Here is a 22,611-nt window from a genome sequence, read left to right on the forward strand (position 1 = left end):
TATATATATATATATATATATGTATATACATAGAGGATGACTTACTTGTGATTCTTCATAGCGTAGCAGCCGATGAGAGAGCCTGTCCGCCCAAGTCCCGCTTTGCAGTGTACAGCCACCGCGCCGTCACACGCCTCACATAGCTGTACAAACTTCTCCATTACACCTCTGTGTATAGCACCACCAAGAAACAGCACAAACAAAGAAGAACCCGTCCTGTTACTTCCTTATGCATGCGTACTAAGCCCTTGCGCCTTTTCAATGCATTCACACAACCCCAGTGCTTCAGGCAGACAACGCCCAATGCACGCATGCATGCATGCATGCATGCATGCATGCATGCATTCGCTGCACGTTTTATATCACCGCAAGCCGCTGCTCCTGCATTGAAACTGCCACTTCGAAGAAAAAAACCGAGAAAGCAACAAAAAGTTCGCATATGAAAGTATCTTTTATACGGCAAACATATTTTCTTGTTGCTGCTCTACCTAAGAAAAGAAAGAATGATGCATCCCAAGTGCGTCTAATCCGTAATTACACTTAAGTGCTTCTGGCGTTTCAATGCAGAAGACGGCAATTGAGGAGCTGCAGCATTGATAGATTAAACCAAAGAAAGAAAAAACCAAAAACAACAAACCTGGGGGGGCATGTGCCGTCGAGAAAGAAGAGGTCTTGATGGTCTATCCCTGCGTCTTTGAATATTTTTTCATCATACATTTTTTTATTAAGTCGTATGACAAGTTTAATATTGAGCTCCTTAAAAACATGTACATAGTAAGAAGGATCGCAACAACTGCTGCTGCTGCTACTGCTGCTACTGTTGCTGCTGCTGTTGCTACTGCTGCTGCTACAGCTCCTGTTGCTGTCTTCTTTTTCGCTGCGTCTTGCGCTCATTGTTGCAGCCCCAACAGACGGACAACTGAATGCCAGAAACTTTCCTGGTATTACCCAACTCATATCCCCATTTTCGAGTTTCTCGTAGTGGTCATAGGCCGCCTGGTTGAAAGAAGACAAACTGAACCACCCCAGCTGCAACGCATGACACAGAGAGGCAGACAGGTCCCGCGTTCGATACCCAGCCAACGCATTCCAATAAACAAATACATATTAACCATGCAATAACCATCCTTGTAATGAACCCCCCGAAATGAATGTCTCTCCCTCTCGTTGTAAGGTTTTCGTTGTAATGTTCTTTGCTTGCTGCTATTGGCTTTGTTCATTCAAAAAGCTGCAACCCGCACCTGCATTGCATAGGCCAAGCCTCGTAGACAATCAAGAACAGGGAGGCGGAAGTCACAAGCAGAATATGTTGCATCTCTGTATGGTTTTAGATGAGAATTAAGGCGAGCAAAGGGCTTCATTGCCTCCTCCGGTGTCTTGCCCATTGCAGCCACTAAAAAACTACCCAACAGCAAAACTGCATTCGTCACCTTCTGCTGTGAATACGTTGTGTAATGAACCAACACCTTCCGCTGCAACAAATCGCTCGCCAGCTGTACGTACATACACCCCATACACACCCACAATAAGAACATAGAAGAAAAACAACGAACCTCTATACTCACAAAAAAACAGACAGCACGATATACATATATATATTATATAGAAGCTGAATTGACCCAACTAACTGCAGGCAAGGGCACAATGAATGTTTAATGTACACACATTAATGAAGATTCATTCCGCTGTAATTACAATTACTATCCATATTATCAATGTTAACTACTACACTGTTGTTGCTAATACCACCGGTATCGTATTCATCCTCCCCTGTGTGGGGTTATTGCATTGATAATTCTTACTCGGTACTATTGTTATTAGTGCACTCTTGTCGTTCACATGACACTTCTTTTTCCGCTAATCCGCCTATTATTTGCATGGCTCCTTGTATCCTACCTTGGCCTTTAGAAGCATGCAGTATCTGTAGATGCAGGAGAGGTTTAGGGGCCCGAAGTCGAGGAAAAATGGCTCATAGACAAACAATTTATCTGTAGAAAAGAAATGAATTGTTGGGGTGTCTCGGGGAGGGGAAAAAACACTCCGGAAGTACAGCCGGCCCTGCAGCACTTCTACGGCCTCTCGCAGCTGTCCCCGATCCTCCGCTGAGAGCATTGCATGCGTCATCTTCCCTCAGCAGCAGCAAAACCCAAACCAGATACAGCAGCAGCAGTAGCAGCAGCAGTAGCAGCAGCAGCAGCGAAAGGAGCTCCCGCCCTCCCACCCGCTGCAGCGGCACGGAGCTCCTGCCCTATCCCACTGCTGCCAGAGGCCCCGACTGAGGGTGTGCAAGTTGCAGCAATGAAAAGAAAAGGAGAAACTATAAAAATACCCTGAGCACCTTTAAAAAACAGATAGGCCGCAGGGAGGCTGACGAACCTCTCCGCGGCTTAAGTTGCGCAACCGGGGAAATAGAGAATTCAAAAAAATAAAAAAGGAAGCTAAGAATATATAGCCGATCGATAAAGGCCATGACACAGAAACAGAAACATCCGCATGTCTCGCCTAGGCACAGAGATCAACAGAGCGAGTGACAACTTCTCTCAGCGCTGCAGCCGCATGCAACAGGTGTGTATGGATGAACAATGGAAGCCCTACAACACGCAAAAAATGCACAATAATACCGTGCAGATGGCCACCATTAGGGCTGCAAATAGAATATTCAAGTTTCTCTTCAGCTGGCTGCGGCGGACGTGCTGCGTAGAAAGCGCTGGTTATGATGGGGAGTATGGACACCGGAGAAGCCGACAAAAAGAATGCTCTGATGATTGAGTGGGTTGCTGAGCTGGAGCTCGAGCAGGGGCTCCATCTGCTGCCCTTTGCATTAATTCCTCCTTTGTCTGTTGCTCGCAGTGATTACAATGCTCAGGGGCTCCTTGCGTGGCCGCCGGACCCAGCAGGGAAGCCCGAAGAAATCCGCAGCTGCCTCGTAAGCTTCTTTCCCCTCTGCGAGAAGAACAAACCACGAGGGTTTGTCTGTCTGTCCGCCTAGGCACGGCAGAGGTGTCGCCGCGAGGCTTGGTGTAGTGAATAGGACAGAGCCGGTTCCCCCCGTGCCGGCGGTGTGAACAAAAAGGAAAGGGGATTCAACTCAAAGTAAATGAGAAGAAAACTGCACAGGCACCAGACTCTCCGTTGCGGTGTATGGTCAGCTCGGAGGCAAGACTGGAGGCAGCCCCGCTCCCGCAAGACGATGATGGGCACCGGTGGCTGGAGAGCAGTACGTTTTGTTTACTACGTTGAATTGTTTGATTATAAGGAGATTAAAGCGTAAAGACAAATCATAATTCAAGAGAATAAACGAAAGATCAATCGCTCACAGGTAAGCCCGTTAAAAAACCGGCGCTTCCCTCCTCGATCGCGTTACCTCGTGCACTGCGTCGCGACCTGCCGTCGCTGCACTGATGCTGATTCCAGCGGCTTATTTTCGTTTCGTGTATGTAAAATTAATGGAGGTAAGAGAGGTGATACGAGAAGGAGCTCTAAGAAGAAGGAATCCACCGTCTCGACTCGCGACGGCGCCGCAGGCGGCAGTCGCCGCGGTTTCCGTGCGCATTCCCAGCTCACCTTCTAGAACAGACCACTGGTCACCCAGTGGAATTGATACAAAAACAGAAAGCGTATCCAATGCGCACATACGCAGCACGAAATTCGCCAGAAAGTTTCCCCTAGCGAGCAACCTACAGCCTTCCCTCCCCTTCAGCACCTGTCCAGACTCTGAACGGGCGCGCTGGCGAGTTGAGGGGAGACAGAAGACACAAAGTTGTATTTCAGCTTAAGATGTAGAGTACTGCAATTTTATATACAAAGTTTGGTCGTTCCCAACGATTTGAATGATCGCCTGCGCTGCGGCCGCCGGCTGAGCGAATTGGATTGTGCGGTTTCGCCGTGGATATAGGATGTCGTGTGGACTGCGGATAAAAAATAACTCAAACTCAAGCATGATTAAGCTGGGAGGTTAATTAGCATCTTAAGTTCTTCTGGTCGCGGGCTGGACGCTGCACACGTGCGTTCAGATTGGTGAGGAGGAGGGATAGGGTAGGAGTTTATTTGGGGTGGCGTTTCATCGTCATGCTTAGGCATACAACAAATAGAATGCGTTCTGTGTGTATGAATGCAACAAACAACGAGAATCAGACAAAGGTGTTTGGTTCTCCCTGCGTCTCTTTGTAACATCCCAAGCAATCACTCATATTGCAGACGGGGTATCTGTCTTAGGGGCCTCCGAAATTCGTCTTCCTCGCCGATATTAGCTAACAACACGGAAAATAGTTCCACGACCTGTATCCAAATGGAGTCCGCAAAGAAGCTGCGGAGAAGCCTTCTCTCGAAGCCAAAAAAAATTACCTCTCACCAAAATTCATTTTCTCCTCCACCCCAAAAAGTGCTATTCGTCGCTTAGAAATAAAACGGTGCACTAAACCCCTGAAACACGCTGTGAGGCGCATGCAGGAGAGTTAGGTGGCTGCAGCAGTGCTGAAGAACAGGTGGAGGCGCTTTCCCTAGATGCATGAATCTTTGCATGCATGCATGCATGCGTTTTGGGGGCTTGCCGAGGGGAAGAGGGGAGGGAGAGACTATGTGAGCTGCAGCACAACCCAGTTCATCCCCAAGACACCTTGCGAAAGCAGATCCTGAGGGCAGTCCAGCGTGGGGCCCCCGTGCATCTCAAGGGTTGCTGCAGTTACACCGCACAACGGCAGCAGCAAGCAGCAGCAGAACAGCCTTTGTTCCCTATCCCAAAAGAAATCCAATTTCCAATGCATACAACGCAGTCATAATTGTGTTGTTCGCTTCTAAGAAAGATATATATACATATATATGTATATGTAAATGTATATCTGCACGACACTGGGGAGGTGTGAAGGGCACAGCAGCCTCGGCTAATGCAGCGGCGCTGCTGCCGCGCCTGCTGATGCACAGCCCCTTCTGCAGCAGTCCCACCTGTCCTGCCTGCGGCGTTTACTGCATCTGTAAGAATCTGCAGCAGCTGCTGCAGGCTGAGGAACCTGCTGCTTTCAACGACCACAAGACGCCCTCCGCTGCTGAGGAGCCTCGCAGCAGCAGCGGCAAGCTGCAGCAGCTCGTCAGAAAAGGCAGGCACCAGTCCTTGTCTCTGTGGAGGGGGTGGATCTATAACGATGATGTCGAACTGCGCCTCTGAGCACTCAGCCGCACAACACCCAGAAGGAGGCCTCTCCTGAGCTGCTGCTGCTGCTGCTGCTGTCACGTAGCACTTTGAATTAACAGCAGGTCTCACAGGAAAATGCTGCAAGGGGGGGACATTTCGGTGTTGCAGTTGCAGAGGAGAATAAATAGAAGCCAGTACGCAGGCAACCCACCTACAGGCACTTCACCTGTTCGCTTCTTGCCACCAAGTGCTGCCTCAATGGAAGCAGCTTCTCTATTTACGGAAGGGAGAGAGCCTTGAGGAGCTGTGCAAGACGGCTGTAGTGCCAGATGGCGAGTTCTGTGCAGCAGCCACTGCAGCGCGTCAGCCTTTTGCAGAAGCAGCTGCTGCTGCACGCCGTTCGCTGCTGCTGCTTCTGCTGCCAGCTCAAGAGAGCTGCTCGAGATATCCACACAAACAGAGGAGCGCGCTGCCCCGCTCCGCAGTGCCCTAATGCTGAACGCTGCAGCAGCGCACACACCAGCACAACAGCATTCATAGTGCTAAAGCAGCAGCCTTGTAGTTGCTGTTGCGTTTAGGGCTTGATAGCGCTACTAGCTGCATCGGCAGCGCAGCGGTGTAGCTAGCTGACTAGCCAGCAGCAGCAAGCCGAAAGGGTACTGCACGCAGCACCTGCCGAGTGGCAATGAAGATCCAGCAGCCGCCCTCCGACGGCCAAACCCGCTACAGCCGCCCGCACTCCCCGCCGATCGTAGTACCAGCCTGCACGCAGCCCTGAATAACGCAGCTAGCTAAAGTCTAGTCTGATAGCTAGCTGAAAACCGCTAGCCGCAGCATACGCATGCAAAGGCCCAGAAGTCTCCATAGAACTAGCAGTATCCAGCTCGTCAAAAAGGGTCAGCTAGCCACAGCTACCCAGATGCAACTCTCCTAGAAACCCGTGCTGCATTCAAGGCTGATCCACTGTGGGCAGTCCCGCCGGTGACTTGGAGGAACAGCAAGAGAGCAAGCAACAACGACGAAACAGCGCTCTCTATCTAAGCAAACGCCTACCCGTGTCGGGGCTGTTAAGGAGATCGACAGGGAAGCAGCAACCTCCCTCTTTAATCCACTGCCAGTCGCGCAGTTCCCCTGAGCGGAGAGCAGTGGTTGCAGCAGCAGCAGCAGCGCATTGTTTGTAGTGCCGTGGGCAATAGGCGAAGCAACAAATTCGCACACAGGCAGGTTGCTGCATGTGTCTACGAAGAAAACCGACCGCTGATGAGAGCGGTGTATGACTTCAAGGAGGCATCTCTCTCGAGCTCTCGCAGCAGACTGTCGTTCCGCAGCACCACGGCAGAGGGCCCCAGTGTTTCCTGAATGGCTGCGACAAGCGGAGCGGTCAGCAGCTCGCTTCCTGTGAAAAACAAAAGAAAAACGGCGTGGGAACAAACGGCCTACTGCATGCTGCTTCTGTCTCCAGCGGGTGTGTCGCTGCCCTGGTGTCTGTGCTGTGTGTGCGCCTTCTAGCCACTACCTGCCTCGTGTTAGCTGCTGTATAGACACCATATCTCCAAATACGTCAACAACAGTTCCTGGGAGGTGGTCACTCTCTCCGTTGATCAGGCGGTAAAACCCTCGGGGAACGGAGGCGGTCTGGGAGTGTGAAGGGCAGCTCTGAGGCTCGCGATCTGCTGCAGCTGCTGCTGCAGCTGCTGCTGCGGGTTGCAGCACATCTGGCGGCAAGCTTCGTCTCCTGTCAGCTGCCTCGCGCAGTCGGTGTCCCAAGTACTCTGCATTTAACGACGTAGAAGCAGAGACGCCCTCGAGCACCCGCGCGGCAATCAGGGGCCGAGAATGGAATATAGCGCAGCCCAAGAAACAGTTACTTTCGCTGTCCACTACATTCACAGCTAGAGGGAAGAGTTTGCCATCTTGTGGAGATACACGCGAGTCTGTTGCTTCAAGAGTCACTTGCTGCTGCAGCCGCTGCAGCTCGCCGAAATTCTGTATCTCGTGCGCAAAGATCCAAGAAGGTAGCAATCGGCGGGTAGCGTCTGCTTTGCCTCGCCTCTGAAGCTGCAGCGTTGGACGTGAGGCGGGGCAGTCTGTGAAAGAGGGAAACAAGCACAAGCATGCGCCCAAGCAAGCACCCACTACCCGTGAGTGTCGGTTCCGTTCCTTCCGTGTGTGCCCCTAACACTCTTCAGCAGCAGCCTTAAGAGGGAGCACGCAGGCAACGACTGCCTGTGCAACTTTCGAATAATGTTGATCTCTTCTTGTCGTTTAGGAGCAACAAGACTTCTCTTGTGCAGAACTCACCTTCGAAGTTCTGAAACTCTTCCAAGGATGTCGAAGTACGATGATTTGTCTCATTAGAACCACACGGGATGTGGCACGTCTCCGTCTTGTGAGAAATGAGTCTGGTGGTTTGAAGTGTGCAACGGGTTTTGTGAAATTTCAGGATCAGCGGACGGATTGCGGCAGCAATCTCCGTGGTCTGGGAGGCAGGCAGCCGCTGCCACAGCGACATATGCTAAACCCTAAGCTCCGAACAGCCAATAAGAGGCGGAAATGGCTTTATCTTAGCCTTGGACGATCGTGGAAGCAAGCAGGAGGCGTAACCCATCCCGGCTGCAGCAGTCAAGCGAAACGCGCTTGGCCGCGGAAAGCTCGGGATCCACGAGGATTGAGGCCATCCAAGAAAATCCCGTTCATCTTATAAGCAAGGCAAGGTAAAATTCAGCAGCAATTCTCACATGAAAAGGAAGCTTGGGAGATATTGGATTAGGAGGTGTCTAGAGAAGTTCCCGCCAGTGAACAGCAACAACGCGCTGATCAATGCAAGGCAAAGGCTATCCACCCCTAAATGATAATTGCGGTGAAATAACATGCAATTGTTTATGTCATCACACGAGGAGTATGAAATAGCCGTTGAGGTCTCTGAGACCGCCACGGCCGAAAGCCCCACCAGGCAACTCCTGACGGAGCGCCGCAAAGGGGAAGCAAACAACTGCACACACTTTTCGGGTAAATGTGGAGCATTTCCTCGTGTTCCGATGCATTATGAGTTGTGTCCAAGTGGATTTCATTAGCAGCTGGCAATCTCACCAGTCTACAGTGTAGCCTCGTCAAGCCGATATCGAGAACGTCCGCCGGTAGAAGAGCGAGGTAACACTTTCCTAGGGATAGCACCGAATTAGTAGATGAATTTCGCTTCTGGCTTTGTTTATGTTAGGACCTTTTCTATGGCAATAGTGTTTGCCTCACTTTCACAGTCGGGATGGGCTCCCAGTCGATGCACATGTTGCTACCGGGAGTTACAAGTTACCTTTCTCGAAATTTCTTTTCCTTGATTATTTTCAGCATTTGCTTGAGATTTGCGATTTTGGGGGCAGTATTAGTGGGCCACGTTGCCCCAGCAGCTGTTCAGTTCCGCATCGACCTCAGAGATATATGAGCCGGACTGCTTCATACGCGCGCCTTCAGTCAAGCACCCATGCATAGAAGCTGACATCTCAGTATATCGTTTAGGCTCAGTTCTTATTCAAGGGCCCAGAACAACGTAGCAACCCACCAGTCTTTGTTAGGCATTAGCTGGCACTTCGTGATCCCAATAATGAGCAGTGAATGGCAAAGGCTCCTCTTTTGCACAGTTGTTTAGGTTCCCGTCAGTCCAATGTCTTGGCTAGTCGGCTACAGTCGATGTTGGCGCCCGAAAGTTAGGGGTTCACCGCCATGACGCACGTCCCGTCCTATTTCTCTAGAGTTGCAATTGAGACGGCATTGAGCGAAAGGAATACGATGTTGAAGTACAGAATAAATGTTCACAACAGAGCACATACTCGGAGAGTTAGCGCAGTACTCACCTCGCTATTTATAACAGTTTTTGCACCCGTCTGGAATCGAACACTGGCTGGGGAACTGTCCTAGGCCCCACTGGCTGGGCAAAGCTTTGGCTCCACAGCACTATTGTGTGTTGTTAGTGACACTGCTTGGCAGGCATTCGCAAGAATTACTGCTGACTCTGCACCCTTTCTTAGCGCAGCTGTCTCGAAAATTCTATTCGCGCCTGATTCCCAGTTGGCGTTTCCCTTCCCTAGTTTCTTCCAAACGCGTAAGCTCCAGCGACCTGGAATTATCGGCTCAGAATGCTACTGGGCAACAAGCAAAGGGTTGTGGGTGTGTTGTACTCCCTTGTGTACAATGTTCAGAGCATGGAGGTATCTCAAGTTCGTTCGCATACCTTTTACATTTCTGTCGCCATCTGAATTGGAAAATTTTTATAACTTGCCAGTTGAGTGCTGCGTTGACTCTCCGAGCATGTGCTGTGTTGTAAACATTTATTCCCTACTTCAGCATCTTACTCCTTTGCTCAACGGCGTTTCAACTAGAACTCTGGAAAAAAGGGTTTTGCGTCAATGGGTGTACTTTGGCTGGTTTGACTGCCTTCATCTCCAAATGGACGATGTAGCTACGGTGGGCTGGCTCAGCAGAACGCATTTTTGGCTGCGGTGAGGCTGGGAAATTCTCAGCAGAATCTTCATTACGACGGCGAGATTTTTCCGCTGTGTATGGATGACGTGAAGAGTCTTTACCAGTGTTGGAGGAAAGGATCGTCGGGGGGTGCACGCCGTAGACACAGGATCCTCGCTGCCCCATACAACTAAGTGGGAGAAAGGGAAGCCTAGTAGTGTGCTCTTAAAAGCAATTTGTACTCAGTAAGTGCGGTTGTGGAGCGAAGTGCCGATGGCCGCCTGTCAAGGGAGCTGCTGCGGGAAGGCCGTTTCATCTGACCAGCCGGTTGACCCAACTCTTGGATGTAGGCAACTCTCTCGTTACAGCGCTTTCTCGAAATCTGCGTTTTATCACGCAGTAGGATTTATCGCAGTCGACCCCTATGTTACTTCGTAGTGGCGCTGAGGTGCCGCAGCACACTTTCGTTCTCATTGCAGAGGTCGATACAGCTGCCGCGCGACACGAGAGCCTGCATTCACCCAGCTGGACGCGCCGCAGGTTTGCCAGCCCTTGCTAGCCTGATTCCTTGACCTGTGTCCCTTCAACAATTGCCAGCTTAGCGGCACTGGTTGTTGGGTCACAGGTCAAGGAAGCAAGCTGGCACGGGCTGACACTGACAGCCGCGTTGCCCGGTTGTGTGCACGAGCGGTAAAGCAACAGTAAAATTGGCTTGACAGAACTACGGCAATGTTGATGTAGAACTTGAAACGGGTAAGAACACACCTGCATAGCAGTGTCGCGGCAATTTTTATTTAGCGGCAGGTGTGATGCGAGTTGAACCCTTTACAACTACTGGATCCAACTCAGCCGTAGTTCCAGCAGCCAAAACACTTCGGGTGCACCAAGAGGGAATGACCGAATAGATTATTGTGTTATTTTGTCTCCAGCGACTTGTTGAGACCAAATACACAGTGCTACGAGACCCCCTTCTTAGGTGCACCGAAAACGCCATCATCCAGATCCTTGTAGGGCTCCAAGAAAACGACGCTAGCGCCGATTCACTTCGCAAGACCCCATGTCTGCGATAAAACCACCCTTGGAAGTTATGCAGCCTAAGCCAACCCCTCAGAGGAGTTAGCTCGACTCGAGAGCTAATGAATGTCTTCAAAAATGCAGGAAAGAAAACATTTCCTCACTAAATGCATTGATTGAAGCACCTGACCGGGTGGTTCTTGAAGGAAGCCACTATTCTTTAACAGAGGACGGAATAAAAGTCTACATCCATCCCCTCTCAGTTGAAAAACTTTGACGGTGTGTCTCTATTTCGCATTTCCTCTTGGCCCTGTCGCAGGAAGCAGCTGCGTACGGGAGGCAGGGAAGCGCGCATGGCAGTCGGGAGCAAGCGGGGTCTCTGTCGTGGCCTATATGTTGTAGAAACGTGCTAAAGCGCTCCCACCGTTGCCATACTGAGCGCCTCTACAGGTAGAACAGAAATTTGACATCTACTCTGCTGTTTTTCTTGACGCCTACGGAGGCAGCCTGCAGTAGTTCGAAATCCGTGTCGCTTCGTTGCAATGCGTATTGGCCCGCCTCGACTAAGTGGGACGCTTCAGTCTTTGTTGTTTCTGCCTATCTCTATACTGGAGTGTGGCTTCAAATGAAGTTTTGCCAGGCTTTCTCATTTCGTCTGCCCAGCAAGCAATCGAGTTTTTGACAGAGTTGTTCCACCACACTACTGCGCACATTACATGCGTATTACATGCGGCTACGATTCTGAGAGTGCATACGAATTAGAAGATGTGGGAGTAAAATCACAGCTTTACAGGCTGATATGCCCTTCAAGTGATGGCAAGTTCGTACCAGACCTACGGCAAGTGCTTATGATATTTTGTGTGGATTATGACTTATGGTAGGGTTGAGTGATTAAAATTAAAGGCAGGCTTCTGCATGCAGCAGCACCAACAAGAGAAATATGATCATGGACTAGAAGAAGGAACTGGTGATGTCTCCCTCGAAACCAGCAAAATTTGGATTAGGGCGTATCGAAGCACTCTCCGCTTCAGTGGAAGGTAATCCGTATGCCGGTACGAATCCCCATCCCCACCTGGCCACCGAATATCTAGTCTCTTGCTAGAGTAATTGCTCTGGCTAGAGCAATTGGCGCTGAGCATATGTGCAGAACTATCCTTTCTAAAGACTGGCATGCACACGACAGCGATGTCCGTGATTGCTAACAGAGGTCAAGGCAGATTTCCTCGGGCTTACCCAGCTAGACAAGCCCAAAAACTACACTTTAGGCGACCTATGGTTGGGGAAGCAGGGGAATCTGAGGGCTGCGTGTATTTTTCTTCAGTTCTCCTTGAGCGGTTCAGTTTACGGCTGACACACCTCAGCAGAGGGCCGCCGCCGCAGTTCCCTCGAAGTCTTCTTTTTTTACCATCTGCGCGAAGAAAATGAGGCCTCAAAATTCAGCTTATCAGCTAAAGGAATCGTTCAGTGCGGAGAAAATGAGCAGGAGTATACCGTCGGGTCTAGTTCTAGTGGCACTCAGACCTTGACCAACGGTTTACCGGCCGTTGAAGGCCGATGTCCGCACACTTTCAGAGTCTATTGAAGAATAGCCCCTCTGAAATGAAATCGCATGAATTTTATTCATTTGAATCGCCCTTTATCGCTTTGGCCACGAGAACCCCTTTAGTGCGCAGTCGCGATGCACTACAGCGGTCCACGGCTGCCTCCTGCATGAGACGTACCCACCGCGCTGACCGATTTCAAACCGACGTATATCTTTTCAGACGTTTGTTTCAAAAGTTGCAGAATAAAGAGGGTGAAATTGCTGATGAGATCCAGGGCAGGGTAGGGCCATTCTTGTTGCGATGGCTAGTTTCTCACCGTCACCCCCGCAACATGACAAGCAGATATTGGCGTTACTTTTCGACAGAAGGTCAATTCTCAAGCGAATTGCCTGAATTTTCCATTCCTTCCAGCTGCGTAGAGGCAATTAAGACACACTTGGCCCCGCCTTCGGAATTCTGAGCACGATTTACTCAGTGTCTCGGGTACCGACGATCGCCAGCGCTTCTAGGGAGTATTGCCTGCCCTTATCTTCGTAACACTTATGAGTCCTCGCGCTTTCCCCCCGGGGATTCCACAACCATCATATGCAGGGTGCTGCATGGTTAATGGGTCTGCAACTAGGGGGCAGCGGACTGTGAATTTGCAGTGACCAGCGACCACCATAATGTGCAGCCTGATCTACCTGGCGTGCAGTGTACAGCAGCTATTCCACAGTTCTCTCACCTATACAGGGAATGGCCCACTCGTTTGTTGATAGCGCGCCTTTGGACGTAGTGAATCACGCGAGATGGCGTGTTGCCTGTAGCCCTGCCCCGGGCCAGATGGCGCCAACAGCGTTTGGGGAATGGGCTACAATCAACTGTCGCACTTCTGACGCAACAGATTTTGTGGAGGAGAGTCCGTTCAATCTGCAAGGCACGTCTCAGCTGAACAGTCCAGCGCCGTCCTGGGCGCTTGAGGAGAAGGTAGCTCCACTGGCCAACGCGGCCGAACGGCAGTTGCATATTTTCCGTCTTGATCGGGAGGGTCGCCCGCGAATGACATACAGAAAGGCTGGTGGGAATGGCGGGCTGCTTTCCACCAGTCGTCGCTCAGGCAAACCGCCCCATGTCCCCTCCCCGTCAAAATTTGAATTAGCTGCAGTGGCAGCCATATGCAATCCAGCACCAGCATCGCGAGCCCCACGGATTCGTGCTAAAGCTCCAAAGCCTTTCCGCTATCCATCGCCTCATTCTTTTGTCCCTGGCAGGCAGGTTCCACGCGGAACCTCTTCACGGGAAGGCGAAAGAGAACCGGCGAGCTCGTGTATCGTTCCTCTTGCTCCTACTCGGAGGCCTGACAGATGGGCTAAGAAGGAGCCACCTGAAGCAGTAGTTTCGTCGTTCTTGGGGTTGTCATGTCGAGCCCAAGCTGGACCTTCAGAAGCGCACTGGGAAAGGGGAATGGGGCGAAGGGAAGGGGGCAGGCTAGGCATGGGGCCCGTTCACCAGTCACCTGAGGGCTCAGGGGGCTCACTGCTGCTTGGTTCTAGCTCCAATACTAGCTTGCCCCCTGCTCTGCGCTGGACGGAACAGAAACCTGACGGGATCGCATCTGCGGAGTCTATCAGGAGTCCGGATGGGTCTGTATCCCACCACCTCGTAGCGGCACCTGCACACACCGCGGGGCCTGCGGCCTGCTCGTTCGGTCAAGCACTGCCTGAAGTTTCACTTGTGACCGAAAACGCCATTCGGTCACCTTTTGGGTGGAAAGAGCCCACTTCGATAGTGCGGCAGGCTGCCTTTGCAGAGGGGCCCAACTTTCGAAGTTTCCTGCCTCCCATGCAGCCGTGGCAAACAGTTCTTCAAAGAAACACAGAAGAGTCTGAGGAACTTTGTGATGATCAACGTGCAGAGGTGGTGACTGTCTACGGGACTGATCGATTCTGGGATTTGATGAGGAATGTTGCTGAACTGCAGAGAGGGCCAACCTGCTTGATGAGCAGCAGCGTTACTTTCGACTCTGTCTTATTGCCTGGGGGTGAGCTGCAGTACTCAATGATCGAACAGGGGAGTTTTGGAAAGGTATTTGTCGGGTCTCATATGGGAATCAAGGTAGCCATCAAGGTACCGGTGGAGTGCATGCTCAGCACCGACCCCGCTGGGGTGATGGAGCGTACACTGAATGAATGGAAAATCCTCTCCATGTGTCAGCATCCGAATGTGGTTCGTCTTGTGGGGGGAATTGTGCACGGGCCATTTGATGTGTGGCTAGTTACCCAACTGGTCAACGGTAGTGATCTCCACTCGCGGAAGTATTCTCGTGATCCGCGTGTGCGGCGTTTCATTTCGCCAGAAAACGGGCTGTACATGTGCCGACAACTCGCTGCAGTTGTGGCGTACCTTCACACTCCTGTTCCTGGGAGAAAGCCTGTAGTTGTCCACAGAGATATCAAGCCTGAAAACGTCCTGATAGCGGATGACTGGACCATACAGCTCTGCGACTTTGGGGATGCGGAAGCATCCGCTGACGGACGTGTATCTCGTATATCTGGGGCCACATGGTTTTACGCCCCTGCAGAGTTGCTGCGTTGCAGCCCTGTGGAATGCATGGCGTCGAATTCAGGGGTACAGCTACCTCCTTTCAATGAGAAATGGGACATCTGGTCAATGGGATGCGTCTTTCAGGAGATGTTCGGCTTCTTCAACCCTATGCACGTGCATATATCCAGTCGCGACAGCCCCAGTGTCATTTACGAGAAGCTTAAGTCAAAGGCAATAGCTGGAGCTCTCGTCCCCGATATCGCAGAAGAGATCCAAGGAATCGCACGGAATATCATCTCAAGATGCCTACATCCCGATCCATCAGCCAGACCGTCTGCTGTGGAGGTGTTGAACATGTGGACCGCACGAGACGAAGACATTCTAAAGGACATTCACACACAACCAGACCTACTCCAGGCGAAGGTCGTGGGCAGTTCCAGTCTCAACTCTTCGAACCGACAACACTTTCCTGGGATCGTCTCGGAACCGCAGCAGTTGCTGTCCAAGGCAGGTTTGCTGCCGACAGTACCTAACCTCCATTTCACATCTGCAGGCACGAGCAGTGGACTATGCGGACAACTAAGTTCTCCTGTTAATCCATATGCCTTGGCAGGTTCGTCTGGAACCTTCTTGCTTGGGAATCGAGAACGTGATAACTGGGTAACGGAAAACGCTTCATCATCAACTCAGTTTCCAGTTATTTGCGGGAGGCCATTCGTTGCAAAGGAAGGAACGAGATGCGTGCAGTCGCAGAAGCTTCCGGTCGCCGTTGGATGGCAATGATCTTTTGCTGAATGTTAAACGGTGGGCATTCCCGTGGCTTATTTGCTTACTGGGTATATGGCATGGCATCCTGAACGGTTAACTATTAACTAACCTCGAAGGTCGAGCAAATACCGGAACTCAGTTTGCTTGTTTCTCCCTTGTTTAGTTGAAGCTTGTTGTGGCTATGTTGATGGTGTCTCCGATCATGTCAACATGAAACTTTCTAGTTCGAACCCCCTAGACACTGGAGGAGCAAACAAGGAGGAGCAGCTGCTCCTCCTTGTTTGGTCAAGCTTCCTACAAGCCCTCCACAGGCCGGATATTACAAGAAACAGATGCGAGTGCCATTTAGCAAGGCTCCGCCGTGGCAATTCATTTGATGCCTATATTACCTATTTTGCAAGTGCAGCCGAGCTTAGAGTAAAACGGCTAGTTGCAGGCTTGTGCTGTAGGCGCAGTAATGGCGTCTCTTCACAGAGAAGTGCCCTGGACTTTTGGAACATCTATGACAATATCTAGGGTCGAAGCTACTCCTTACTGCCGTCACGCTGAGGCGTGCTACGAAAGCGTGCTAGCTGAATGGACGGCGTACGTACAAACCAGCAAGAAATAAAATCACTGGTCCTGGAGGAAATTAAAATACCAGCGAGTGCCACCAGAAGAGATGGAAGGGGTTTAAACTTCCACTAAAATGGGGCCATCGCTAGTGCGGTAAAGTGCGGAAATACATCCGCAGAATGCACCTGAGCTGTATTTGAACTCAGAAACAGAAGTCCGGCCGCATTGCAGCTGAAGTCATACTTTGTACCAAAACTACTACAGTAGGTTCCTACAGGAAGTCCCCACTGCGAAGCCCCATTCAAGGAATTTTCCCTAGACGAGCCACGCGACGCCGCCGGCACAACGAGCTGTAGAATTACAGCAAGCCTCTGTCTAGTTCGCATGAACCAAACACTCGCATCCAGCTGCCTTCGCGACCTTCTTCTATGTAGTGCCACTGTTTACTGCGGTTGATAGATGACAGCAGGGGCTAGTCCATAGTTTTTCAGCCTTACGCAGGCTCCTCAGCCTACGCTGTATGCAAACATTTTCCCTTCAGGCTGAACAAGACTACTTTAGGTAGTACAATGCATCTGCTCTTGAGAGCGACAAGACAGCTGTTCTCTAAGAATCCTCAGATTCCTTCGGTCGGCATCACCGTTACTCAGAATTGTGGGCAAATGTGGCACAGACGGGGAAAAAGTCGCTTACATGGCTAACTTCCAGTGTCGTGCCTGGTAGGCAGCCCATCACCAAAGGGCGATAAAGGATCTTCTCTGGCGAAGCGTCCACAAGCGTCCTTTGTCCACGCGCAACACGACCTGCGTGTTCAGAGTATATCAGCAAGTAATCCAGAAGCTCCTGTTTCGAATTCTCCGGACATCCCTGGCCTGAACCACCACGCAGAAACCCAAGACGTAGAGTTAGCTCTTACTTGTGAGCGGATACGGTGCCAGCCTATGGAGAAATAATCTACACGACTTCACGTGCAACAACAAGTAATGGACAGGCCCTCATTCGTGTACTACACCAGTAAATGGTATAGATACCACATTACACACGTTTCTGTGGATACCTTACTTTGGTAACATGTATCGTTGTTGACCGTGTCAAAGTTCGCCTGTGCGACCGATGCATCTTCGAGCGCTAAATTTGCATTGAAACCATCGGACCCCAAAGCTTCAGCAAGTGAAGCACGATCCACTGTGAAACGAAAGTTCAGGTTTCCTCCAATGATAAGGGGATCTGTAGCTTTCAATATACCCTTTGGAAGCTCGGCAGCACGACGACGGGGTTTGGTCTTCGGCAGTTCTGGTTCTGTAGTCCCAGGACAACTACTGGCCTCGAGCTCCGGCAGTCCTTCTGTGGGCGGCCTGTCGGCTTTTCCCGGAGCCTCACTGGATGTGACGGAGCCTTCAGTGCCTGTACTCCCCTCCCCCGGGGAAGTGAAGGCTTCGTCAAGATCGCACGAGGCAAACTCCACCTTCTCTGCATCCTCCATTCCAGTTCTAGCCCAGGCCATCACCTCTTTTACTTGAGCCACGCGGAGAGCGTTGTTGGTTGGTCCAGGTTGCAGCTGCATAGCAAGCATGTTGTACACCTTGCCGCACTTCTCCACCTGAACCAAAGCCGCCCCCGCATTGCATAGTGACTCCGGATAAGCGGATGCAGAAAAAATATAGGCATGACGACGCAGCAGTGGCCACTTCGAGAGTATCACGATCCCGCCATTCCCTCTGAGGCGTGAGAAACTCCCGCATACAGAATCCCATCCGCTCTTGGTTACACATCCTGCAGCCTTGCTCTTTCCCGCAGATTTGGGCGAAGTCCGGGCAAGGCACCACCAGCAACCTCCGCAGCACGAGCAGTATCCATCCTCGTCATCGGTTTTGCAACATCCGGGGTCGGCGCCAACCACCCTTGTCTGGAAGGGGAACATTGGTTCTTCTCTGTGCAGCCTCCGCAAAAGGCGATGCGTTGAGCTGGAAAAAGCTCCTTGAATCAAAAGAACATCGGGGTGATGGATTTCTTCTAAGGAAAGCAGGTAGCGAATAAGGGCAGCCTCCCGTCTTTTCCAATTGTCGTCAAAAAGGCCCCAGTTGCTTTGCATGTTCAAGTTGTACGATACCACGGTTAACTCATCAGGCGACGCATTGAGACATATGCTGAAGTAAGTGGACCTGCGAGCCTCCAAAGATGGGGAAGGCGGTAACGCCTCTGGGGCAGAATGTTGCCCCTTGTCTTCTCGAGGATCTTCATTCCCCTTCTGATATTCATTCTGGCGCTCCCTTTGTTCTTTTGGGTGTTGTCTATGGTGTTCTTGCACGGCCTTCCCTCCAGATGCTGCAACTCCCCGAGGTTGAAATCGAGAGCTAGTCACGTGATGAGACTTGCGTCTTGCCGGGTAACCCCGAATGGACCTTGCCTGGTGACCCCGCGAACTTCTCTTAGCATTTCGAGGGGGCACTCCTACAGACGAGCCGCTCTTACGGCTTCCTTGTGGAGAAGTGCTGTCCGGCGAACTTTCCGTCTTCTTGCAATTATGTCTCACCTCGACACTAGGTATACTACCCGAATGAGATCCTGCACCAATAATTCCAGTGTGTCTAGGATGGGTGATGAGCCCTGAAGCGTCTTCTTGTATGCCTGCAGGACAGCACCCACGCACGCAGCGCAGTAGCTCCAAGAGCTAAGTTGGGTCGCTGCGCTGTTAAAAACACTGTCGGGGATACATCCTTCCCACTCTCCATGAGTATCTCAGCACAGGAAAAGTAAATACAGGGCTGAAAAACGCATTTCATGGGAATATTGACCAACTTGCCTGTGTTTGTTCTCGTGTTTGTGTTGGACGTGGGTTCAGGCTCTGCAGGCAGAGCTAAATTCGAATGCTCGGCAGAAAGAGCATCTGGCTCATCCGGCTGCATCATTTTTCTCCAGAAAAAGTCAACAGCGTAGGTGTTGAGATGTAACCTCGAAGGCCATCAATACCACCAGTCACCCTGAATACAAAGGGTAATGGTGGCGGTCGTGGGCTCAAGGCGCCAGTCAGCCAAATGGTTAAAATCCATCAATGCCACCATCCCCTCTATAGGCCCCACAACGGAAAGAAGGAGGGCCTAATCAGCTTACCCTACTGCTCCCCGTTGCCTAAACGTCAGTGCATTGATCTGTCGTCAGTCCACTACCCTCAAGTCCCGCGCGTGAACAGTGGAGGGCTGAAACGGACGCAAATGAGAAAATTGCAATTAAAAGCAACAGAGAACCTGCACTGCAGCGTTAGGATCCAGATGCCTGCCGCCACTAGATCCAAAACGGCTTAGGTCACGGATAACAGCCGAGGCAACAAAACCTCCGTGGAGATGAAGCGGCACACTCAATTGGATGCAGAGATATACAAAAAGCAAGATAACCCTGTTAAAGTTCTCTGCATCGACTTACGAATCAAGGGGATGCCCAAAAGCATGCGGAACAGCTAGTGCCACGGGAACGCCAGAGCCCGCCCCGATGGCGGAGGCGCAGGCCAGGAGTGTTGGATCGGCCGCAGGTCTCAAGTGGTCATCAAACAAGCATAAGGCAAAACTTGAAAAACACACTAACATTAAAAAGACATTAAATGAAGCAGCGAATAAGTTGCGAGCTCTCCACGAGCAGTCCAACCGGTGCCCGTGAGCGTCTTGGCTGGGCCATAAGGAGCGTGTAGGAGCCCCAGCTTCCTGATCAGTTGATGACCTACAATGCAAATAATAACAATGTTCGAAGAAGCTATTTTTGGTTCAGCTTGATGGGAGCTTTTAGCTTTTGCATTGCAACGAATGCGCCTATGTACCGCATCGATCTGGTGGTTTATGTGGGGGAGCCACTGGTACACAGCGCTTCGAGAAGCACCTTCGCAGTAAATTCTTTCACTTTTCGTCAGTCAGATTGGCTTTCATGCATGCGTGTATTTATGTGTAGCCATATTCATGCGTTGTGTTCGGACTACACAGGACCTTGCGTGGCCAACTAACTGCCTTCTGCAGCTTTCGGCGCTCCCCGGCATAGGGCCTCTGCACTTCGTCCCGCCAGTAAACAAAACGGAGATGTTGCGGAGGAAATAGATGCACCTTTGCATTGAAGTAAGCATTGTAAGAGCCCACTTGCCCTACATACGGTCTATCCAAAAGCTTTTCGGGCTAGCGTGTTTCCAGGCTTCGTCGTTGCCCTACGTTTGGCGTTCGCACGAGAACAGCGGCGTTACAAAGGATCCGCCCTTACCATTTGGCAATGCTGCTGGCATAGGCTGGACAAGACACGTTTGGCGAGTAGTCTTCATGCTTGAGCCCAAATGAACTTAACCTCGGTTGGGGTCGCTCGGAAGTTCGGCCCACGTGGAATCCAGAGCAATGCTGCTTATGGATAAACGACACAAGCAAGTGCACACGTCCATATATAGGTGGATGCTGTATACTGGAAACTCAGTGGGGGTTTACCAAGTAAACACAGTATTCGTCCTTGCATGAGGTGCCTGCTTTTGGTATTGTCCATGCGAGGATTTCAGTAGAGGGTGCTACAAATAAGGAAAGGTCCGCCACCTCTCCACACAACACCCGGTATTCTGTTTCTTTGATACCTAGGCCTGGGGTACTGCAGTGTTTTGCAGGGTTTCAAATAAGTGCCTCCACCCCGTGGCAGCTCAACAGGGTCCTTGAATGAGGCTAAGGCCAGTGAGGCTCTCCCGTCGGGTCGAGGGAACCATTCACGGTAGTAATGATACGGTAGTGCCGTTATTTTGGCCAAACAGGAGAGAATTTCATATCCGCTGTAGGTGAAGCCTATAGATGAAAAGCAACTCGAGAACCTTGGGGGAACGACGGAAAACAGTATATCGCTTTAGAGCTTCTCATTCTCACTGGCAATTAAAAGGAAGCCCTAATGTTGTCCTCTGAAGAGCTTAATCGTAATGCCAGGGATGCCGATAACTTTCGCCCATCTTTGCTATGGGGTTGGCAATAGCGCAGGATTCCTCGGGTGCCAGGAAGCCCTATCAGCCAGTTAACCTTATCTCCCCATAATCTGACTGCAGGATATGTTTGAAGAGTGGCTGTTAGGAAGGTAATGCAACGCTTCCCATGGCAGCTCCCCTTGTGGGGGAGTTCATTTGCGTTTCCGTAGAGTATCCGCGTCCTGGTGTAGGACAATTTCCTGATTCCTTATCTCGAAATACGAGGGCAACAAAACCCCGTAATTCCCGCCGTTAAGCTGTCTGTTAGGGAAGGACCAACTTATGTCCAGTTGCTATTTCCATGGAACCCTTACCCACCTCAGTTTGTAGAGCTTAAATGTTTGCTAGCGCCACCACGATCTACACTCGAAACCGTTCTCAACAGGTTCACAACGAATGCTTTTCTGTCATCCCCACCTCTTCCTATTCATTACAGCAAAAGGTCAAGGGCTAAACCTTGCGTTAATGTCCTGCTATCGGTAATCCTCTGCACTGCCGTCAATTTTCAGGGCTATTTCATTCGGAAGGTTATACATTTCTTGGCGGACATCGAGATCCATGGCCACCGTCCTACTGGCAAAGTGAACCAACACCTTTTACGATGTCCGATGAGCGAGTCATTTGGCAAAGGGGGGTGTTATAAATTCCAGAAACTTATTTCTATTGCCATTTGCAAGGAGTTGCAGGCTATTAGTCGCAATCCTTACACGAGTGAACTCAGTGGTGTTCATGGCCCATAGTGGCTCAGCAAAGTATAATCTTGCAAGCTCCCTTAGCTACTCATGTTCCAAACGACATATCGTTTAAGAATTGCTGTTCACGGTAAGCGGCTTATTAGCCAAAACTGGCCACGCCAGGGGGTGAGGGGCTCAGCTGGAAACGTTTTGAAAGTGGAGGAAAAGCAACGCTTGCAACGTGGGTACGCGCACCAATGTCAATACTTCCCCTTTAGATGCATCTTCCGACGTGTATCGAGAGGCTAGTCACAATATGTTGAGCTCAAGCAAAGCGGGCTGGATGGTTATACATAGAAATGGGGACGAGAAGCAATGTGGCTGACCATCGGACCCACAGCCCTTGCCGTCCTGCCGTTGCTTTTGGTGAGTATAACTATAGAAACTCCTTTTCGTAACCAGGTACTTCTTCAAACCCGACTGGCATCTTGCCTGTTTTCTCTGGCAAGTCCCCAAGTTGGGGCACCTCCTGAAGTCCACTGCAGACTATCTCGGCTTGGCAAGCAACCCGTGTCTCCCAGCAGCAATTTGCAAGCAAATGCTAACTCTCCTAAAGCCTGCATTGCACGGTTTAGTACCCAAAAAGGCGCTAGAGCTCAACGTGGTAGGAAGATTTCTCTTAAAGTTTCTCTCCCCTTCAGTCCCGAGCTGTACAGAGAGTCCTTGAGCGGCAATAGAATACTTGACAGAAAAAGGTTCCAGAAGCGAACTAACTTTCTTCAGAAATACTTGATAGAAGAAATTTCCAAAAGCTAGCGAACTCTCTCACCTCGTAAGGTGTTTTTGGCACGGAAGCCCAACGACCTGCGGCTGCGGGATAGGAGACTGCCTGAAACGAGCTGCAGCGCATCTCGCTGCAACTGGTGTTGCCAGGCAAACCTACATGCAAGTACAGCCAAGCTTCTTTTTCCGCATGTGCTAACACTG

At 50.9% G+C, this 22,611-nt stretch overlaps 4 protein-coding genes across 4 annotated transcripts in view; 1 reads left to right on the forward strand and 3 right to left on the reverse strand.

Annotated features, from left to right (window-relative positions):
• EAH_00004300 (hypothetical protein) overlaps window positions 1-2,112 on the reverse strand; it is a gene marked incomplete at both ends in the record, with an annotated part of 3,971 nt that extends 1,859 nt beyond the window's left edge. The window contains 4 exons of the mRNA XM_013396992.1: window positions 46-168; window positions 638-1,029; window positions 1,242-1,493; window positions 1,897-2,112. Coding sequence (XP_013252446.1) covers window positions 46-168; window positions 638-1,029; window positions 1,242-1,493; window positions 1,897-2,112 — 983 coding nt within the window. The remainder of the gene's footprint in view (window positions 1-45; window positions 169-637; window positions 1,030-1,241; window positions 1,494-1,896) is intronic.
• A 2,462-nt stretch (window positions 2,113-4,574) lies between these two features.
• Window positions 4,575-7,640, reverse strand: EAH_00004310 (dual specificity protein phosphatase CDC14A, putative; the record flags this gene model as incomplete). The annotated part of the gene is made up of 8 exons (XM_013396993.1): window positions 4,575-4,675; window positions 4,942-5,157; window positions 5,340-5,630; window positions 5,801-5,890; window positions 6,182-6,259; window positions 6,384-6,524; window positions 6,718-7,215; window positions 7,430-7,640. 8 exons carry the CDS (start codon window positions 7,638-7,640, stop codon window positions 4,575-4,577), a joined length of 1,626 nt encoding a protein of 541 aa, XP_013252447.1.
• Window positions 7,641-12,963: 5,323 nt separating this feature from the next.
• On the forward strand, window positions 12,964-15,447 carry EAH_00004320 (protein kinase, putative; the record flags this gene model as incomplete). The annotated part of the gene is made up of 1 exon (XM_013396994.1): window positions 12,964-15,447. The coding sequence occupies one exon, from the start codon at window positions 12,964-12,966 to the stop codon at window positions 15,445-15,447; it is 2,484 nt and encodes an 827-aa protein (XP_013252448.1).
• Window positions 15,448-16,629: 1,182 nt separating this feature from the next.
• EAH_00004330 (endonuclease/exonuclease/phosphatase domain-containing protein, putative) lies at window positions 16,630-18,896 on the reverse strand (the record flags this gene model as incomplete). Its single annotated transcript, XM_013396995.1, has 4 exons — window positions 16,630-16,859; window positions 17,050-18,394; window positions 18,521-18,615; window positions 18,791-18,896. 4 exons carry the CDS (start codon window positions 18,894-18,896, stop codon window positions 16,630-16,632), a joined length of 1,776 nt encoding a protein of 591 aa, XP_013252449.1.
• Between the last annotated feature and the right edge of the window lie 3,715 nt (window positions 18,897-22,611).

Source organism: Eimeria acervulina, genomic scaffold (genome assembly GCF_000499425.1).
Source record: "Eimeria acervulina Houghton genomic scaffold, Eah_scaff16, whole genome shotgun sequence".
In the NCBI taxonomy this organism is placed as follows: Eukaryota; Apicomplexa; class Conoidasida; order Eucoccidiorida; family Eimeriidae; genus Eimeria; species Eimeria acervulina.